Source organism: Crinia signifera, chromosome 8 (genome assembly GCF_055691185.1).
Source record: "Crinia signifera chromosome 8, ASM5569118v1, whole genome shotgun sequence".
NCBI classification, from domain to species: Eukaryota; Metazoa; Chordata; class Amphibia; order Anura; family Myobatrachidae; genus Crinia; species Crinia signifera.
In genome coordinates, this window is record NC_139224.1 from 57,085,152 (window position 1) to 57,107,969 (window position 22,818).

At 45.9% G+C, this 22,818-nt stretch overlaps 1 protein-coding gene across 1 annotated transcript in view; it reads right to left on the reverse strand.

The window, feature by feature from the left end:
• The window catches only part of TOM1 (target of myb1 membrane trafficking protein), a 165,029-nt gene that overhangs the window by 93,063 nt on the left and 49,148 nt on the right, over positions 1 to 22,818 (reverse strand). Inside the window, exons 6-7 of the mRNA XM_083156447.1 lie at positions 20,601 to 20,753; positions 17,362 to 17,478 (exon numbers count right to left, since the gene is read on the reverse strand). Coding sequence (XP_083012573.1) covers positions 17,362 to 17,478; positions 20,601 to 20,753 — 270 coding nt within the window. The remainder of the gene's footprint in view (positions 1 to 17,361; positions 17,479 to 20,600; positions 20,754 to 22,818) is intronic.

Here is a 22,818-nt window from a genome sequence, read left to right on the forward strand (position 1 = left end):
AATACAGCCAGTATTTACCCTGCACAGAAACAAAATAACTCACCCAAATCTAACTCTCTCTGCACATGTTAAATCTGCCCCACCTGGAGGGCACATGGTTTTGCCCATTTTGAGAACAAATTTGTACTGCGATTAGATCAGAATAAGGGCCCTTATTTGTGTGAATGGCCATTGTCTGTGTTTGGGAGCAAATGGTTACTCTCATGTGCACTTAGAGCACATGTTGTGATGTTATCAGTGAGAAACACTCTACGTCCTCCTAGCAGCACAATGTCCATTCTCAAACTATAGCCTGTCACCTCTGCCCTGGTGATGAGAATTTGGATTAACATATCCTCATCTGTCCCAGTCCCCATCATGGCTTTTGTAAGGATCCTTGGCATAATATCCTTGGAGGCATGGGCGAATCTAGAATTATGGTAATGGGTGGTCCCAGATCCAGACATAACAGAAGGGGGACCTTTGCGCGGCTATGCCGCGCAGCAAAAAGGGGGCGTGGCCTCATGGGAAGGAGGCGTGGCATCACAAAAAGGGGTGTGGTATTACACTTTAGACCATACACAGTAATGCCCATTACACATTTTAGCAAACTCCGTAATACGCATTACACATAAAGCCACACGCCGTAATGCCAATTACACATAAGGCCACACACCATAATGCCCATTACACATTGTGCCACACATCATGATGCCCATTACATACTATATAACAAACCGTAATGCCCATTACACATTTGCCAGATAAGTGCTGCTTACCTACGTGCTCATTACTAGGGGGTTCTTGCTTGATGGCACCATAGTACCCATTACACATGATGCCGCACATCATAGTACCCATTACACATGATGCCGTGCACCATAGTACCCATTACACATGATGCAGCACACATAATGCCCCTTACACATGATGCTGCACACCATAATGCCCCTTACAAATGAAGCCACACATTATGCGTAATGCCCCCACATATCGCCAAGTGTTAGTTTTTATATGAGCCTTCGCTGCTGCTGCAGGGAGAGATGGAGAGCGGTGCAGCTGCTTCTATGGGGAGAGGAGCAGAGCGCAGCGCAGAGCATGCTCCCACTCCCCTCCTGGTGTCCCCTCTAGCCGAGTGGACATTTGAAATATTGTGTGCGCTGTTGTTGTGCGTGACATTGAGGGAGCACACCGGGGGCCAGCACCACATGATTAAAGGGGTGGCGGGCTGAGGTGAAAGTGGGGAGAAGAATTGGAGCGGAAGCTGCAGGGGTGACTGTCATTGACAGCTGGACAGAGCAGGGGGCTGCCCGGCTGTATTCAGAGCACTGCAGGTCACAGCTATTTGAAATAATACCCCTTTCACAACAGAAAATGTAGGGATTTACCCGGGAATATGGTCCCAGGATCATGCCGGGACATTCCCAGGCTGACCCCTTATACACCAGCCTAGTCCCTGCATTTTCTGGTGTGAGGGGGAGAGACAACCACTCCCCCTTTAACCAACCTGCTATATCTTCGGAACCAACTGACCCATTTACATGAGACCAGTATCATATTGAAGAACTTTTGAGTTGGTTTCGAAGGATTTTGGTCCCGTGAAACTGGGCTATTTGGTTCCAGAGAAATCTGCCCTCACCTCAAAGAACATAAACAGTCATGAAATTACATTTAAGAAAAAAAAAAAACGGTTTAACCTCAATATCCCTGGAACCAATTAACCCATATGGATCCAGCCTGGTATCAGATTGAAGGCCCAGCGATTTGGGTTCGACTGAGATCAACCCCCAAGCTTCAGTGATGCCGAAGGGGAAACTGGCAGCCGTTGAACTGGGTGGGGGTCGGAATTAGCGGGTCCCATGTTATCCTATAGGGAAAACTTTCCAGCTTTGCCCGGCAGTATCTCCGGTTCCCAGGGGGCTAGAGACACGGGGCTGGGCTCGTTGGAAAGCCCCATCCCTCAGCTACAAAATGGGCTAAAGGGTGGCCCGGTGCACCCCCTAGATTCGCCTATGCTTGGCGGTCCTTAATGCATTGTACTGCAGAAAGAGAGGACATGAGCTGGTTTATTACAAGGTAACTGTACAAGGTTGGTATATTTCTCCTGATTATAAAAATGACATTGCCGCGAGAGATGAAGCAGTATTCACACTATACTAAAGTAATTAATAATTTGGCCACTGGAGGCGCACTTCCACTGGCACCTGTGGGCAACATATATTTTCTTTCAGAACTAATACAATTGCTCCCACTGCTGTGAATGGCTACAAACATGCAGAGATAAAAGGTTCTTTGTGCCTATTAACTTTTATCATGTAAATAAGTAAGAGGTAAGACATCCCATTCTGTAACAGCAGGCCCTGGATGATATACATAGCAGTGCCCTTCTGCCACATGGCAGCTAGTGATGTCACAATGGGCCGATGATGTCACAATGGGCTGTGATGTGTAGAACACTGGCAGCTGACTGCTTCCTGAGTCATATCTGATATTGCTGGACTTGTGCCAACATAGATAATTTTTCACTCTTTTCTGAAGATTGAAGTTTGATATAAAATGAAGAAGGCGAAAGCTAATAAAGCTATAGACCACCAAATGACTGTCGCTCTGCGCATCCGTCCAGTTAATTTGACGGAGACTAAGAACCGCGCCCGATGCATCACACACCAGCTCGGACCGCAGACAGTGCTATTGCAGGACCCCGGCGAGGATCCTTACGATGTCCTGCGCTCCACCAGGACAAGAGAAACAACATTCCAATTTAACCAGGTGTTTGACCAGGCAGCTACCCAGGAGACTGTGTATGATTCCACAGTGAAGCCCTTATTGGGTGGCATCCTGTCCGGGTACAATGCTGCCATATTTGCCTACTGCCCAACAGGCACTGGAAAGACCTTCACCATGATGGGTAAGGACCGCAACCCTGGAGTAATGCATCGCACTCTGAAGGACCTGTTTAAAGCCATTGAGGAGACTGGGAAAAAAAAGAATTTCTCCGTATCATTATCATACGCGGAGATCTATAATGAAACCGTCCGAGACCTATTAAGACCTTCCTCTAGGTCTTTGGTCCTCAGAGAGGATCCCAATGGCAACACCAAAATAGAAGGGATTTCTACATTCTCCCTTAGCACTCCTAAGGAAGCCATGGCCCTACTGAAGAAGGGCAACAAGCAGCACACAGAAGCTCGCACAGCCGATCAGAAGACCTCATCCCGCTCACATGCAGTATTGCAGGTCACCATAAAGCAGACAGCCAGTGATGGTGTGAGCACAGGCACGTTGTACATGGTAGACCTTGCGGGATCAGAACGAGCAAGCCAGACTAAGAACAGCGGCCAGACCATGAAAGAAGGAGGATACATCAACCGATCCCTTCTTGCCCTCAGGATGTGTATCATGGCGCTGCGTGACAGACCAGGCAGCCATATAAACTATCGGGACAGCAAGCTGACCTGGCTGCTAAAGGGAGCACTGAGCGGGAAAAGCCGATTGGTTATGATCACGCACATCAGCCCTACGGATAGTGCTTATGAAGAATCCCGCAGCACAATGACCTACGGAAGCAAGGCCAAGTTTATCAAGACACGAGTGGAGAGAAACCGTGTCTGTGTCCCTCATAAGACTTCCGAGGGCGTCAGAGGGATCACAGTGCTGCCGGAAGTCCCTCATCCTCCAGAGCCTGGCTGTGGGATCGTGCCCAGGTCTGGGAATATTTATCAAGTGACAACAAGAGAAAAGCCGCTGCGTGATTTTCCTCCCTGTGTCCGGCAATCAATCCCCAACCGCAATTCGAGACCAACGCCACAGCATCTTAAGGTGTACACCCCTTTCAAGGTTGGTCACTACACATTGCACACATGAACAGCAATTGGGTCGGCAGTAAGGGTGCCCATACACGTTACAATTATTGTATACAGTATTATATACAATATTGTATTCAATAATTGTAACGTGTATGGACACCTTTACACCTGAGGGAAAACTGGGGAATAGGGCTACTGGCGAAACCCCAACAAAAAAAAAACGACACTCAGCAGCCACCCCATGGGTGTGTTGGAAGAGCTGCCAATTATTTATGAATGATAACCTTTATATCCAACTCATTGATAATTAAAGGCTTAAACCAGGACAATGCCAGGTACATCAGTCAGTTATACATAATGTGTGCTGTTAGTGGTTTTATTGTATTCTTGTTATGGAATATGATCGACAAAAAATTCCTAGTGTGCGCAAGCACACATGGCCAATAAAGTTGATTCTGATGCATACAGTAGATCTTGTAATAATTATGCTAGGACACTACCAGTACTCTCCTCCTCCACCGCTCCTTACCTCTCTTCACTGATCTCTATCCACACTCCCTCCCGTCCTCTTCGCTCCATCGCTGACCGCCGACTGACCTCTCACCTAATCACCTCCTCCCACTCCCGTGTCCAAGACTTCTCTCGCGCTGCCCCCCTGCACTGGAACAACCTCCCGCCACCCATCAGGCTTTCTGATTCCCTTACCTCCTTCAAGCGCTCCCTCAAAACCCACTTTTTTCGACTAGCCTATCCCTCCTCCTAACCTCTTTTGATCCTCTTATCCTGCCTCCGTTCCCCTCCGTTCCTACTTATCCTATTGTTTTTCGTTCGTCCACCCACCTATTTTTAGTATGTTAACTCTTATGAGTAGGGCCCTCCTTCCTCACGTACTCACCCTACCTCATTACCTCACCTGTGCTCCTGTCCTGTTCTTCCCTTCCTCTACTTCATCTTTAGTCTCCTTGACAATTTTGACACCTACTTCTGAACTGATGCTGACTTTAGTTCTACCAGCTATACCCCCATTTATACTGTATTTTTCAACACACCCTGTACGTTACCCGGTCATTTTTTTTTTGTTTGCTATGTACGGCGCTGCGGACACTTTGCGGCGCCCTATAAATAAACGTACTACTACTACTACTACCAGTAGATGGGTGATGGGGCTTCATAGCACATTCCTGACATCCTCAATTATTAAATGATTAATTATTATATTTTACTTATATAGTACTAGTACATTCCATTGCGCTTTACAATTGGGAACAAACAGCAATAGAAAAAGACTGGGTAATATCCGACGTACAAGCTCAGAGGGCCCTGCTCACAGGCTTACACTCCGTTATGCACATGGTTGCCACATATTGCAAATTGGTTGAGCCACATTGCAAAGGCTTTTGGTGGGCTCTATGATACAGTCACACAGCAATATTGGGGTCAAGAGGATGTGTAAGCGAAAAAAGAGATTATATGAAAAGTTGTGGGTAGAAGTCCCGTGTAAAGGGACACGGCGTGTCCCATTTACACCGCCGACGATCTGGGTCTGACCCGCCGCTGACCCGGATTTTTCGGCGGTGTAAAAGGGGTATTAGCTGCCTCCTCCGGCATATCTATAGCAAATGACAAGAACAGAAATTATACAAGATAGAAATTATAATACAGCAAATTGGAAAAATGGTGAAATAAACTAACAAAAAAAACAATTGTTCTGATCACATTGTTAAATAAAATGGATTGACCTAGGCCCTTATTCAGAACTGATCGAAAGTACAAATTTGTTCTCAAAATGGTCAAAACCATGTGCACTGCAAGTGGGGCAGATGTAACAAGCGCAGAGAGAGTTACATTTGGGTGGGGTGTTTTGAAACTGAAATCTAAATTGCAGTGTAAAAATAATACAGCCAGTATTTACCCTGCACAGAAACAAAATAACTCACCCAAATCTAACTCTCTCTGCACATGTTAAATCTGCCCCACCTGGAGGGCACATGGTTTTGCCCATTTTGAGAACAAATTTGTACTGCGATTAGATCAGAATAAGGGCCCTTATTTGTGTGAATGGCCATTGTCTGTGTTTGGGAGCAAATGGTTACTCTCATGTGCACTTAGAGCACATGTTGTGATGTTATCAGTGAGAAACACTCTACGTCCTCCTAGCAGCACAATGTCCATTCTCAAACTATAGCCTTTCACCTCTGCCCTGGTGATGAGAATTTGGATTAACATATCCTCATCTGTCCCAGTCCCCATCATGGCTTTTGTAAGGATCCTTGGCATAATATCCTTGGAGGCATGGGCGAATCTAGAATTATGGTAATGGGTGGTCCCAGATCCAGACATAACAGAAGGGGGACCTTTGCGCGGCTATGCCGCGCAGCAAAAAGGGGGCGTGGCCTCATGGGAAGGAGGCGTGGCATCACAAAAAGGGGTGTGGTATTACACTTTAGACCATACACAGTAATGCCCATTACACATTTTAGCAAACTCCGTAATACGCATTACACATAAAGCCACACGCCGTAATGCCAATTACACATAAGGCCACACACCATAATGCCCATTACACATTGTGCCACACATCATGATGCCCATTACATACTATATAACAAACCGTAATGCCCATTACACATTTGCCAGATAAGTGCTGCTTACCTACGTGCTCATTACTAGGGGGTTCTTGCTTGATGGCACCATAGTACCCATTACACATGATGCCGCACATCATAGTACCCATTACACATGATGCCGTGCACCATAGTACCCATTACACATGATGCTACACACATAATGTCCCTTACACATGATGCTGCACACATAATGCCCCTTACACATGATGCAGCACACATAATGCCCCTTACACATGATGCTGCACACCATAATGCCCCTTACACATGATGCTGCACACCATAATGCCCCTTACAAATGAAGCCACACATTATGCGTAATGCCCCCACATATCGCCAAGTGTTAGTTTTTATATGAGCCTTCGCTGCTGCTGCAGGGAGAGATGGAGAGCGGTGCAGCTGCTTCTATGGGGAGAGGAGCAGAGCGCAGCGCAGAGCATGCTCCCACTCCCCTCCTGGTGTCCCCTCTAGCCGAGTGGACATTTGAAATATTGTGTGCGCTGTTGTTGTGCGTGACATTGAGGGAGCACACCGGGGGCCAGCACCACATGATTAAAGGGGTGGCGGGCTGAGGTGAAAGTGGGGAGAAGAATTGGAGCGGAAGCTGCAGGGGTGACTGTCATTGACAGCTGGACAGAGCAGGGGGCTGCCCGGCTGTATTCAGAGCACAGCTATTTGAAATAATACCCCTTTCACAACAGAAAATGTAGGGATTTACCCGGGAATATGGTCCCAGGATCATGCAGGGACATTCCCAGGCTGACCCCTTATACACCAGCCTAGTCCCTGCATTTTCTGGTGTGAGGGGGAGAGACAACCACTCCCCCTTTAACCAACCTGCTATATCTTCGGAACCAACTGACCCATTTACATGAGACCAGTATCATATTGAAGAACGTTTGAGTTGGTTTCGAAGGATTTTGGTCCCGTGAAACTGGGCTATTTGGTTCCAGAGAAATCTGGCCTCACCTCAAAGAACATAAACAGTCATGAAATTACATTTAAGAAAAAAAAAAAACGGTTTAACCTCAATATCCCTGGAACCAATTAACCCATATGGATCCAGCCTGGTATCAGATTGAAGGCCCAGCGATTTGGGTTCGACTGAGATCAACCCCCAAGCTTCAGTGATGCTGAAGGGGGAACTGGCAGCCGTTGAACTGGGTGGGGGTCGGAATTAGCGGGTCCCATGTTATCCTATAGGGAAAACTTTCCAGCTTTGCCCGGCAGTATCTCCGGTTCCCAGGGGGCTAGAGACACGGGGCTGGGCTCGTTGGAAAGCCCCATCCCTCAGCTACAAAATGGGCTAAAGGGTGGCCCGGTGCACCCCCTAGATTCGCCTATGCTTGGCGGTCCTTAATGAATTGTACTGCAGAAAGAGAGGACATGAGCTGGTTTATTACAAGGTAACTGTACAAGGTTGGTATATTTCTCCTGATTATAAAAATGACATTGCCGCGAGAGATGAAGCAGTATTCACACTATACTAAAGTAATTAATAATTTGGCCACTGGAGGCGCACTTCCACTGGCACCTGTGGGCAACATATATTTTCTTTCAGAACTAATACAATTGCTCCCACTGCTGTGAATGGCTACAAACATGCAGAGATAAAAGGTTCTTTGTGCCTATTAACTTTTATCATGTAAATAAGTAAGAGGTAAGACATCCCATTCTGTAACAGCAGGCCCTGGATGATATACATAACAGTGCCCTTCTGCCACATGGCAGCTAGTGATGTCACAATGGGCCGATGATGTCACAATGGGTTGTGATGTGTAGAACACTGGCAGCTGACTGCTTCCTGAGTCATATCTGATATTGCTGGACTTGTGCCAACATAGATAATTTTTCACTCTTTTCTGAAGATTGAAGTTTGATATAAAATGAAGAAGGCGAAAGCTAATAAAGCTATAGACCACCAAATGACTGTCGCTCTGCGCATCCGTCCAGTTAATTTGACGGAGACTAAGAACCGCGCCCGATGCATCACACACCAGCTCGGACCGCAGACAGTGCTATTGCAGGACCCCGGCGAGGATCCTTACGATGTCCTGCGCTCCACCAGGACAAGAGAAACAACATTCCAATTTAACCAGGTGTTTGACCAGGCAGCTACCCAGGAGACTGTGTATGATTCCACAGTGAAGCCCTTATTGGGTGGCATCCTGTCCGGGTACAATGCTGCCATATTTGCCTACGGCCCGACAGGCACTGGAAAGACCTTCACCATGATGGGTAAGGACCGCAACCCTGGAGTAATGCATCGCACCCTGAAGGACCTGTTTAAAGCCATTGAGGAGACTGGGAAAAAAAAGAATTTCTCCGTATCATTATCATACGCGGAGATCTATAATGAAACCGTCCGAGACCTATTAAGACCTTCCTCTAGGTCTTTGGTCCTCAGAGAGGATCCCAATGGCAACACCAAAATAGAAGGGATTTCTACATTCTCCCTTAGCACTCCTGAGGAAGCCATGGCCCTACTGAAGAAGGGCAACAAGCAGCGCACAGAAGCTCGCACAGCCGATCAGAAGACCTCATCCCGCTCACATGCAGTATTGCAGGTCACCATAAAGCAGACAGCCAGTGATGGTGTGAGCACAGGCACGTTGTACATGGTAGACCTTGCGGGATCAGAACGAGCAAGCCAGACTAAGAACAGCGGCCAGACCATGAAAGAAGGAGGATACATCAACCGATCCCTTCTTGCCCTCAGGATGTGTATCATGGCGCTGCGTGACAGACCAGGCAGCCATATAAACTATCGGGACAGCAAGCTGACCTGGCTGCTAAAGGGAGCACTGAGCGGGAAAAGCCGATTGGTTATGATCACGCACATCAGCCCTACGGATAGTGCTTATGAAGAATCCCGCAGCACAATGACCTACGGAAGCAAGGCCAAGTTTATCAAGACACGAGTGGAGAGAAACCGTGTCTGTGTCCCTCATAAGACTTCCGAGGGCGTCAGAGGGATCACAGTGCTGCCGGAAGTCCCTCATCCTCCAGAGCCTGGCTGTGGGATCGTGCCCAGGTCTGGGAATATTTATCAAGTGACAACAAGAGAAAAGCCGCTGCGTGATTTTCCTCCCTGTGTCCGGCAATCAATCCCCAACCGCAATTCGAGACCAACGCCACAGCATCTTAAGGTGTACACCCCTTTCAAGGTTGGTCACTACACATTGCACACATGAACAGCAATTGGGTCGGCAGTAAGGGTGCCCATACACGTTACAATTATTGTATACAGTATTATATACAATATTGTATTCAATAATTGTAACGTGTATGGACACCTTTACACCTGAGGGAAAACTGGGGAATAGGGCTACTGGCGAAACCCCAACAAAAAAAAAACGACACTCAGCAGCCACCCCATGGGTGTGTTGGAAGAGCTGCCAATTATTTATAAATGATAACCTTTATATCCAACTCATTGATAATTAAAGGCTTAAACCAGGACAATGCCAGGTACATCAGTCAGTTATACATAATGTGTGCTGTTAGTGGTTTTATTGTATTCTTGTTATGGAATATGATCGACAAAAAATTCCTAGTGTGCGCAAGCACACATGGCCAATAAAGTTGATTCTGATGCATACAGTAGATCTTGTAATAATTATGCTAGGACACTACCAGTAGATGGGTGATGGGGCTTCATAGCACATTCCTGACATCCTCAATTATTAAATGATTAATTATTATATTTTACTTATATAGTACTAGTACATTCCATTGCGCTTTACAATTGGGAACAAACAGCAATAGAAAAAGACTGGGTAATATCCGACGTACAAGCTCAGAGGGCCCTGCTCACAGGCTTACACTCCGTTATGCACATGGTTGCCACATATTGCAAATTGGTTGAGCCACATTGCAAAGGCTTTTGGTGGGCTCTATGATACAGTCACACAGCAATATTGGGGTCAAGAGGATGTGTAAGCGAAAAAAGAGATTATATGAAAAGTTGTGGGTAGAAGTCCCGTGTAAAGGGACACGGCGTGTCCCATTTACACCGCCGACGATCTGGGTCTGACCCGCCGCTGACCCGGATTTTTCGGCGGTGTAAAAGGGGTATTAGCTGCCTCCTCCGGCATATCTATAGCAAATGACAAGAACAAAAATTATACAAGATAGAAATTATAATACAGCAAATTGGAAAAATGGTGAAATAAACTAACAAAAAAAACAATTGTTCTGATCACATTGTTAAATAAAATGGATTGACCTAGGCCCTTATTCAGAACTGATCGAAAGTACAAATTTGTTCTCAAAATGGTCAAAACCATGTGCACTGCAAGTGGGGCAGATGTAACAAGCGCAGAGAGAGTTACATTTGGGTGGGGTGTTTTGAAACTGAAATCTAAATTGCAGTGTAAAAATAATACAGCCAGTATTTACCCTGCACAGAAACAAAATAACTCACCCAAATCTAACTCTCTCTGCACATGTTAAATCTGCCCCACCTGGAGGGCACATGGTTTTGCCCATTTTGAGAACAAATTTGTACTGCGATTAGATCAGAATAAGGGCCCTTATTTGTGTGAATGGCCATTGTCTGTGTTTGGGAGCAAATGGTTACTCTCATGTGCACTTAGAGCACATGTTGTGATGTTATCAGTGAGAAACACTCTACGTCCTCCTAGCAGCACAATGTCCATTCTCAAACTATAGCCTGTCACCTCTGCCCTGGTGATGAGAATTTGGATTAACATATCCTCATCTGTCCCAGTCCCCATCATGGCTTTTGTAAGGATCCTTGGCATAATATCCTTGGAGGCATGGGCGAATCTAGAATTATGGTAATGGGTGGTCCCAGATCCAGACATAACAGAAGGGGGACCTTTGCGCGGCTATGCCGCGTCGCAAAAAGGGGGTGTGGCCTCATGGGAAGGAGGCGTGGCATCACAAAAAGGGGTGTGGTATTACACTTTAGACCATACACAGTAATGCCCATTACACATTTTAGCAAACTCCGTAATACGCATTACACATAAAGCCACACACCATAATGCCCATTACACATTGTGCCACACATCATGATGCCCATTACATACTATATAACAAACCGTAATGCCCATTACACATTTGCCACATAAGTGCTGCTTACCTACGTGCTCATTACTAGGGGGTTCTTGCTTGATGGCACCAGAGTACCCATTACACATGTTGCCGCACACCATAGTACCCATTACACATGATGCCGCACACCATAGTACCCATTACACATGATGCCGTGCACCATAGTACCCATTACACATGATGCTACACACGTAATGTCCCTTACACATGATGCTGCACACAAAATGCCCCTTACACATGATGCAGCACACATAATGCCCCTTACACATGATGCAGCACACATAATGCCCCTTACAAATTAAGCCACACATTATGCGTAATGCCCCCACATATCGCCAAGTGTAAATTTTTATATGAGCCTTTGCTGCTGCTGCAGGGAGAGATGGAGAGCGGTGCAGCTGCTTCTATGGGGAGAGGAGCAGAGCGCAGCGCAGAGCATAGCATGCTCCCACTCCCCTCCTGGTGTCCCCTCTAGCCGAGTGGACATGCCCATTACACATTTTAGCAAACTCCGTAATACGCATTACACATAAAGCCACACACCATAATGCCCATTACACATTGTGCCACACATCATGATGCCCATTACATACTATATAACAAACCGTAATGCCCATTACACATTTGCCACATAAGTGCTGCTTACCTACTACGTGCTCATTACTAGGGGGTTCTTGCTTGATGGCACCATAGTTCCCATTACACATGATGCCGCACACCATAGTACCCATTACACATGATGCCGCACACCATAGTACCCATTACACATGATGCCGTGCACCATAGTACCCATTACACATGATGCTACACACGTAATGTCCCTTACACATGATGCTGCACACAAAATGCCCCTTACACATGATGCTGCACACCATAATGCCCCTTACAAATTAAGCCACACATTATGCGTAATGCCCCCACATATCGCCAAGTGTAAATTTTTATATGAGCCTTCGCTGCTGCTGCAGGGAGAGATGGAGAGCGGTGCAGCTGCTTCTATGGGGAGAGGAGCAGAGCGCAGCGCAGAGCATAGCATGCTCCCACTCCCCTCCTGGTGTCCCCTCTAGCCGAGTGGACATTTGAAATATTGTGTGCGCTGTTGTTGTGCGTGACGTTGAGGGAGCACACCGGGGGCCAGCACCACATGATTAAAGGAGTGGCGGGCTGAGGTGAAAGTGGGGAGAAGAATTGGAGCGGAAGCTGCAGGGGTGACTGTCATTGACAGCTGGACAGAGCAGGGGGCTGCCCGGCTGTATTCGGAGCACTGCAGGTCACAGCTATTTGAAATAATACCCCTTTCAGAACAGAAAATGTAGGGATTTACCCGGGAATATGGTCCCAGGATCATGCAGGGACATTCCCAGGCTGACCCCTTATACACCAGCCTAGTCCCTGCATTTTCTGGTGTGAGGGGGAGAGACAACCACTCCCCCTTTAACCAACCAGCTATATCTTCGGAACCAACTGACCCATTTACATGAGACCAGTATCATATTGAAGAACTTTTGAGTTGGTTTCGAAGGATTTTGGTCCCGTGAAACTGGGCTATTTGGTTCCAGAGAAATCTGCCCTCAAAGAACATAAACAGTCATGAAATGACATTTAAGAAGTTAAAAAAAAAAAAAACACGGTTTAACCTCAATATCCCTGGAACCAATTAACCCATATGGATCCAGCCTGGTATCAGATTGAAGGCCCAGCGATTTGGGTTCGACTGAGATCAACCCCAAGCTTCAGTGATGCCGAAGGGGGAACTGGCAGCCGTTGAACTGGGTGGGGGTCGGAATTAGCGGGTCCCATGTTATCCTATAGGGAAAACTTTCCAGCTTTGCCCGGCAGTATCTCCGGTTCCCAGGGGGCTAGAGACACGGGGCTGGGCTCGCTGGAAAGCCCCATCCCTCAGCTACAAAATCGGCTAATGGGTGGTCCGGTGCACCCCCGGACCACCCCTTAGATTCGCCTAGGGGAGATATATTGCTCAGCAATACAATTTGCTGAGCAATATATTGCCGAGTGTCTCCTGTTCATCACAGAGATGGTCGCTGATGAACAGGAGACTGCCGGGGGAAGAGGCAGGGAAACAGCTGTTTGCAGGAGCTCCTGCGTCCATCAGGAGCTGCACACGGGAGCGCGCACCCGGAAATTTATCGCCGACAGCACAAACAAATCACTGGCAATATGGTCGCTCAGCGACCATATTGCCAGCGATATGTGCTGAAATCAGCCCCGTGTGTACACAGCATTAGTGTTTCCCAGCATTCAATCTAAGATGTGACAGTGGTTATATAAGTGAAAATGGTGACTGGACCAGTTAAATTATATTAAATCAAATCATAAAACACTCCAAAATTTGTGCAGTGTCGCCAGAAGTCATCAAATTGTCCTAATTTCCGTAGGACCAGAAAGTACGTGTAAAGGGTGGTATGGCTTCTGCGCCTTCAGTGTATTGAAACAATAGGTACTTCTGGACTTTCATGGCGCCGCGCGTCAGAGTCCCCTTGCGGGGCTCGCTTCGCTCGCCCACGCTGCGGGCTCGGTGGCTCGCTACGCTAATTAAAATCAACTCCATGCCAACATGGATAGTGGAGGTATGAACTATCCATGTTGGCATGGCGTTAACTCCGTTTTTTTAACTTAATTAGTGGCGAGCGTAACCCGGAAGTACGCGCCATGCTGGCGCCGTGAAAGTAAAGAAGTACCAAACAATATATATTACGACTATCCTTCTAGAAATCTTATATATGCGCGTACCAGCAATTAGCTGAAGATTTGCATGTAGAAGTATCTCTCTCCTGAACGATCTCCTTCCCTTCTCCTTCCTCTCTGCCTGTCTCATTGGAACATTTCAGACATGGGGAAGTATCAGGGGGAGTGAATCATTATATATTCGAAAGATAGGGATTATGTGACTTTGTGAAAAAAAAACTCAATAATATAGGTGCTTGTGCAGAAAAAAAAAAAATTTGGTGAACAACGCCACCTTGTGGTTATACTGGTTAAATTGCACAAAGTGATCACCTTTGTGAAAAATAGATATTAATAGATTAATTTGTTAATACAAGACTCACACTTGGATTATGTGTATCCAGGTGATCTTTCCGGCCGGTGTCATCCGCGACCCTTAAAACCAAAAAAGTTTAACAACAGGGGAAGAACTCCTAGTGTGATATTGTTTTATGAAAAGGACATTTATTTAAAACAATACAAATCAAATCAAAAATATATATAGTAGAAACAGTGTAGGTGAACCCGTACATTAGCAAAAAGTATTTTATAGCTTATCTGGTTGTGATGCCAGCAGGGGATGAAGAGGTATTGGCCCAACCGGTTTCGTCCCTTTATTCCATGTATTTATTTAAATAGATAAAAGATCCGGTGCCAGGAATATGAATATATATGAGAGAGAGAGAGAGAGAGAGCGCGCGAGAGAGAGATTCCCGGCACTCATCATAGAAGAAACACAAACTTCGGTGCCACACAATCCTGGTGGGGATAAGAATACGCAAAGGTGGGTGGGCACTCGTAAGATTTTCCAATCTGCGCGGCGGCAGGGTTAAGATAAATAAAGTTGAGGACACAAGGTTTATATATACACAATTTGTTTACATACATACACACACAGGTAAGTATAGATATACATAGACATACACAATTTAGGAGTCGCCCCTTAATGCATTCCATGTCAGAGGCAGTGTCCTCTCCAGTATAGCCACCATTGCACTATACCCAGATCTGTTCTCCCCCTTGTCTGTCTGACAGTGAGAAGCAGCACTGATTACAATGGTACTGCTGGTGGCATTCTCCATATTAAGCCAGAGTAAATAGAACCGCTATGATCACTCCCCTTTTTTACCTAACAAAAGCCCCCATCCTTGAGCAAAACAAAATGCACGTTACAGAAGTTCATGGAAAATACAGCTTTCATTTATCCGTGCCTCACTATTGGCAATGCTCCATACTGCTGATATAGGGAGGAAGTACCCTGGTTTATTTACCAAATATACTACATTCTATCATTTACAGACTGTGCCAATATGTATCCCACCATGATATCCAAACTGTATATTGAACAATATGTTTTATCATCCTGTACATAACATGCAGTGGGATAAAAAATAAAAGTTCACAGGTAAGTATGCTTTTCAGTTCATGTCGCAATTCTTTTATCAAATAGAAGTATCCTCAATTGGTTAAGCACTAATCCCAGTGTCAAATTATGCCATACATATAGATGACCAAATTGGAGGAGATATGCTATTCTGATGTTTGGTGTCGAAGTAGAGTTATATATAGCCCACAGTAGAATAATATGGCCGCCATTTTAGTTCGCAGAGTTAGGTAAATAGAGTATAGGAACCAGTAGGAATAATTATGCAAACCCTGTGCGCAGCCATACTAATACACAGAAATTAATATCCCAGACGCACAAATAATAAAATATAGATATATGGTTCAAATACGTTACACATAGCATAAATGGTAAAACACGACTTCCCCTGGACATAATTCGCATCTGTGTGTTCCGTCTCTCATGCGCAGCTCTCCGTTTCTTGTTTAAAGTGCGCGACATGTACCAATCAAAAGTTATGGTCCAAATACATATATAATGTTTTACATTGCCATGAGGACAGTATAATTGAAAGATCTGGATAAAACAATATTGCACAGCTTGGCTTTTCAGACCTATGACAAAGTCCTGGACAAAGACACAGATGTGCATTCTACTGTACCAATCAAGGAGAAGCGAAACCGGACCTCTTGGCCAATGGAGAACTTTACTGTCCCCTTTTGCCTGGACACTATATAATGCTGAACCCAGCTTGAGAATGCTCTCTCTCTCTCTCTTTATATATCTTCTAAAATGGACTGTACTCTGGATTGAATACAGGATACTCGGACGAGTAGTGCATTATCTTTCTCCCCTTTTCAGTTTATATTGTTTGTGTTGTATAGTGATCTGTATATCTGTTATTGTAGTCTTATTTCTGTAATCCCCTGTTGTCCGCTAGGGACTCAAATATACGGTTAAGGACTTTGTACCCTTATTCCGGAATTTATACCAAAGCCTTGTGTATTATTCGCAATAAGCGAAAGGGTTAAAAGGGAAATTAAACCCACTGTTTTTACTTATAATTAAGTACGATGTACTGCGAAAGAATACCGCCAGTGTATCGGTTTAATGTGTGTGTAACACAAATAAGGTTTGCTACGTCGCGCTACGCTTTAGTTCGACTGTAGTTAGGAATAAAAGGTTGTAAGTTTAAGGACACCGTACGTAAACTGTGCGCTTCACTTATTATCCATCGGTTTGATATTAATTACATTAACATTGGTCATGTAGACTACTCTCTCCTGGCTTCACTGGGATATGTTCTGGTCACAACCAATAACAATCTTCCAAATGACACATATAGAATGTGATGGCAGATAAGAACCATTTGGCCTATTTAATATCATATTATTACCTAAAAACCTTATTTCTTCCTTATTTCTTTGTAAGGAGATCCTTCTATCTACCCCAAGCATATTTAAATCTCTCTACTGTATTAGTCTCTACCTCTGATGGGAGGCTATTCCACTTTCCCCGCTACCCTTTTCTGAAGTCTTTTTTCCCTCAAATTTCACCTAAAAAAACAATGGCTTATTGTTGTGTATCATAGTTATTTGGGCGCCACACGAGCTGTGATATTGCCTTTTATAGTAGCAGATACTACAGTCTGTGTAGCCAGCATAAAAAATAATACATGGTCAGCATGTGCTGCAGTGGCAGATCACCGTTACAGCTGGGGCACAAAATTTGAATCCTCATAAAGATAAAAAACATAAGAACCCAGTGTATAGAATGAGATGACTGCTTCTGTGTCTCTTACCTGCAGCAACTCCAAATCTGACTGCTTTGCGTTCTGTGGCACCAATTCCGCCAGCATCTCAGACATGACTTTTACATTGCCGTTCACTACTTCCAGCTCACTGCGAAGCTTTGCTACCTGACAGAAAAATAATGTGCAAAAAACACAGTTTTAGATCATAAAAAGGCAAATTTAAGAGAGTAATGTAAAATATTCATATTGCAGAAATGCTGAGACTGAGAGCATTCCTACCACCTATGCACTAGCGTGTGGAATGGGCCCCCGTTTGTAAAGACTCTGTTGTAGGTTTACATTGAGCCACCATGTATCCCTGTTGTGTGTACTTGGGGTCACAAGAGAATGAGCTTTGTAAGAACAGAAAATGAGTGGCAGAGCCACTAACCAGGTCTTAGCTCCAGTGTGTGCTGGAGTATACAGCTCATATCTATGACTACATCCTTGCACCATTCTTTAAAGCTTTAGAACTACTGACCTGATTATTGTGCTACTCCTACTATCAATTTGTTATTCGTTCCATTTGAAAAAAGTGGCTAAAATATTAAATAGCTCAACGAACAACTTATTTGTTACACAATTGACTAAAAAGAGACACATACAGTTTTATTAAATGCTACCAGTAAGTGACCGTGTCCATCAGTGGTGTCAAACTCCTAGCCCTCCAGCTGTTGTGGAACTACATGTCCCAAGCATGCCCTGCCACAGTTTTAGCATCTATTATATAGAATCTGTGCCAGGGCATTCGCATGCTGGGAAGTGTAGTTCCACAACAGCTGGAGGGCCATGAGTTTGACACCACTAGTGTATATTGAGCCACAAGTGTGTGTGTATGTGCAGATGGACCGGGTGTCAGCCAGGGCTTCATGGGAGCCCACATCGGCATAGGTTACACCATTGTAAGTGCAATACTGTACCTGCAATTTATTGCGCTACACTGGTTAAACACAGAATTATGTTACAGTATAAATGACATACAGTATGAGCAGGCCAGACTCGTGCACCGAGCGGGTTAACAAAATGGCTACAAAGCCTGAACCAGAGCTTTGTGGAAGCCCACATCTATGAAGCGAGCAACGGCATAGGTTTTACATGTCTAAGGGAAATGCTGAAGGGGTGTCTCATTAAGCTATTTAAACACACAGGCACTGCTGACAAAGGCACAGGCACTGCAATGATCAACCCGCAGCTCCGGTCTCCTACCCACACCACTGTCCAGGTTTGGGCACACCTGTAGTGCAGCAGGGAGCTGAGCACTTGGTGCAAGCTGACCCACCAGAGGGCAGGATTACCCACTGTCACCTCCCCGCAGTCCAGAAATGGTGTCCTGGCTGCAGAGCAAGCCAAAATCCCCTGCAAGCTGGGTGAACAATTGGGGGGGTTCACATAAACTAGTAAACGGTCCTGAAAGCCAAGAGTCTCCTCTTTCATATGGTACCGGTCTCGAGTCTATAGGACACCTAGAACCAGAGATATCAGGGTGCAAAGTGGACCCATTTTCTCCATAGACAATACTGAGTCCATTAAGTCCAAGCATCATGGGTTCTGACACTTGCCATTAGCCTCGTGGGGGGGGGGGGGGTAGCTAAATGATAGCCGATTGGACCACGAAAACCCTTCCCTGTGAGACTGCTCCTTTCACAGTCAATGGAGCCAGTGTGAATACTGTAAATTGCATCCAAGTTCCCTAGCCAGAAAGCCCTGTAAACTGGACAGACAATTAGCGCTTCTCTTGCAACCTGTGCTCAGAAGTCTATGTAAAAAGTGATTTAGTGCTATCAGTTATGCTTACTCTACAGGAACTGCAGGATGCTATGTTGCCTAGGGTACCCAGATGCTCCACCTGACCACTGTACATTACATGGCCCATTTGCCGAGAATGAGACGCACAAGCATCCCATACACAAGCACCTCCAATTCGCAGTAAATGATGCGGCTCCATTTGTACTGTACTGTATATCAATCCGCCGCTGATTAGTGGAGCATTATCTACCCAGTGATTGCGATGTGTAATGTATGCATATTGTATGGATCTGAGCGTGCTATAAAAGTGGCACACCAAAACCCGCACTGACGCAATGGATGAGCGTGGAAAATACTGACTGCTTTATTTTTACACTGTAATATAGACTTTGAAGTAAAACCCCACCCAAATCTAATTATCTCTGCACAAGTAACACCTGCCCCACCTGCAGTGCACATGGTTTTGTCCATCTAAGAAGGATTTTGTCAGAAAGAGTGAACTTAAATAAGGCCCTTCGTTTCACTGCTTCTCTGTGAGCTTTATTTGCAGTTTTTATTTTGTTTGAACCTGAATGTTTTATTTGCTGGGAACATGAACACAATTGTATGACGTATGCTGCTTACTGGCGATTCAGTTGATTTGGGCATCTATTTTCCAGTCTAAACATTGAGGGGTTTATTTACTTATACCCCTTTTACACCAAAAATCCCGGATCCGTCCCAGCATTTTTAAGAAGGATCCAAGCTGGGTCGGATCCGGGATTTACTCCATTTACACTGCGGTGCCCACCCGCAGTGAAGACGGAGGTGACACTTAGAGATGGCATCATTTCCAAGCACCGGGACCGCGGTGATCCTTGCTGGATACACCGATCGCCGTGCTGGGGGCACCCCCCCCTCCCCCATTTACACCGCCCTCTACCCAGGTCCTAGCCATGTTCTACCCAGGTCAGGACCTGGGTAGAAGTCCCCTGTAAAGGGACACGGTGTGACACATTTACATCACCTCTGACCCGGGTCTGACCCGCTGAAGACCCGGAGTTTTGAGGCGGTGTAAAAGTTTTGAAGATGGGATGTTTAATTATATTCTATTATCTTCTAGAAGGTGCTAAATAAATAAGTAGTTTCTGATAGGTTGCTATGGGCAACATCCCATCTTCAATAGAACTCCCATCTTAGTAAATAAACCCCTTCGATGCTCAAACAATTGTTGAGCTTCTTTGCGCCACAGCTACCAGGTGTCTAATCAATTGAATTGCTTAGTTTTTCACCCTCTAGTGGTAGCCATGTGCAAAAATAATTGACTTAGCGCTTTTTTTTTTTATATTCGGACCATTTTAAACTTTGAAAGCCTTTGGTAAGATGTACATGAATAATGACTAAGTGGTAAAATGTACATAGGTAGAACATTAGTTAGCTGTCCACCTGATCTTAGGGTATGCTAAGAAGTTACACTGTGAGCATTTCCAATACCACCCCTTAGAGAGGGAAAGTTTAGTTACCTGGTCAGCTGTAGGGACAATAGCAGCATCTGCAGGTGCTCCCATTGGGGCGCTGTAAGGGGGCGGTGCAGGGCCACTCAGTGACCCTCCTCTTTGAAGCGCATCAGAGGGTGGGCAATCTGGCCGTGGGACGGGTTCAGGTTTGATAAAGCTCTGAGGAGGAAATAAATACATAGCATTACATGACACTATTGTGATTTATTTATGTACAGACAATTCTGTAGAAACCTTATCTGAAGCAGGTGATGTAATGTACTGTACTCAAGAGCATAAACTAATCTGTAAATCTCTCATTAACGCATTGCACTTGTAAATCTTGTAATTATTGTCACTCAGAGCAAAAGGTCATCCACACACAAAATCCCTTACGTTACAAAGAAAAGAAAGAAAAGGTTAGTGTTAGACTGGGGTGAGGGGGGGATTAGGACTAGTGCCTATATTCTGACCCCAAACAATTTAACTTCAGGTAACCCTTTTTATCTATAGTAACAGTAAGCATGGACGTATTTACCATATAGAAAACTACTGTGCACACATACAGAACAGCACTGTTCATGTTGCAGACAAATGGAATAATAGGTTTCAATAAAACCAGAAATTAATTTATTGAAGTCACTCACTACGTTTCATACCTTAATCCAGTATATATACTGTGTGTGTGCGCCCTTCATCCAGTACGTGTGTGTGTGTGCACCCTTCATCCAGTACGTGTGTGTGTGCGCCCTTCATCCAGTACGTGTGTGCGTGCGCCCTTCATCCAGTACGTGTGTGTGTGTGCACCCTTCATCCAGTACGTGTGTGCACCCTTCATCTAGTACGTGTGTGTGTGCACCCTTCATCCAGTACGTGTGTGTGCGCCCTTCATCCAGTACGTGTGTGCGTGCCCTTCATCCAGTACGTGTGTGCACCCTTCATCCAGTACGTGTGTGTGTGCACCCTTCATCCAGTACGTGTGTGCACCCTTCATCCAGTACGTGTGTGCACCCTTCATCCAGTACGTGTGTGTGTGCACCCTTCATCCAGTACGTGTGTGTGTGCACCCTTCATCCAGTACGTGTGTGCACCCTTCATCCAGTACGTGTGTGCACCCTTCATCCAGTACGTGTGTGTGTGCGCCCTTCATCCAGTACGTGTGTGTGTGCGCCCTTCATCCAGCACGTGTGTGCGTGTGCGCCCTTCATCCAGCACGTGTGTGCGTGTGCGCCCTTCATCCAGCACGTGTGTGCGTGTGCGCCCTTCATCCAGTACGTGTGTGCCCTTCATCCAGTACGTGTGTGCGTGTGCGCCCTTCATCCAGTACGTGTGTGCGTGTGCGCCCTTCATCCAGTACGTGTGTGCGTGTGCGCCCTTCATCCAGTACGTGTGTGTGTGCGTCCTTCATCCAGTACATGTGTGTGTGCACCCTTCATCCAGTACATGTGTTTGTGCACCCTTCATCCAGTACATGTGTGTGTGCACCCTTCATCCAGTACATGTGTGTGTGCACCCTTCATCCAGTACGTGTGTGTGTGCACCCTTCATCCAGTATGTGTGTGTGTGTACACCCTTCATCCAGTACGTGTGTGCACCCTTCATCCAGTACGTGTGTGTGTGTGCACCCTTCATCCAGTACGTGTGTGTGTGTGCACCTTCATCCAGTACGTGTGTGCGCCCTTCATCCAGTACGTGTGTGCGTGTGCGCCCTTCATCCAGTACGTGTGTGCGTGTGCGCCCTTCATCCAGTACGTGTGTGTGTGTGCGCCCTTCATCCAGTACGTGTGTGCACCCTTCATCCAGTACGTGTGTGCACCCTTCATCTAGTACGTGTGTGTGTGCACCCTTCATCCAGTACGTGTGTGTGTGTGTGTGTGTGCGTGCCCTTCATCCAGTACGTGTGTGTGTGCACCCTTCATCCAGTACGTGTGTGCACCCTTCATCCAGTACGTGTGTGCACCCTTCATCTAGTACGTGTGTGTGTGCACCCTTCATCCAGTACGTGTGTGTGTGCGCCCTTCATCCAGCACGTGTGTGCGTGTGCGCCCTTCATCCAGCACGTGTGTGCGTGTGCACCCTTCATCCAGTACATGTGTGTGTACACCCTTCATCCAGTACATGTGTGTGTACACCCTTCATCCAGTACATGTGTGTGTGCACCCTTCATCCAGTACGTGTGTGTGTGCACCCTTCATCCAGTATGTGTGTGTGTGTACACCCTTCATCCAGTACGTGTGTGCACCCT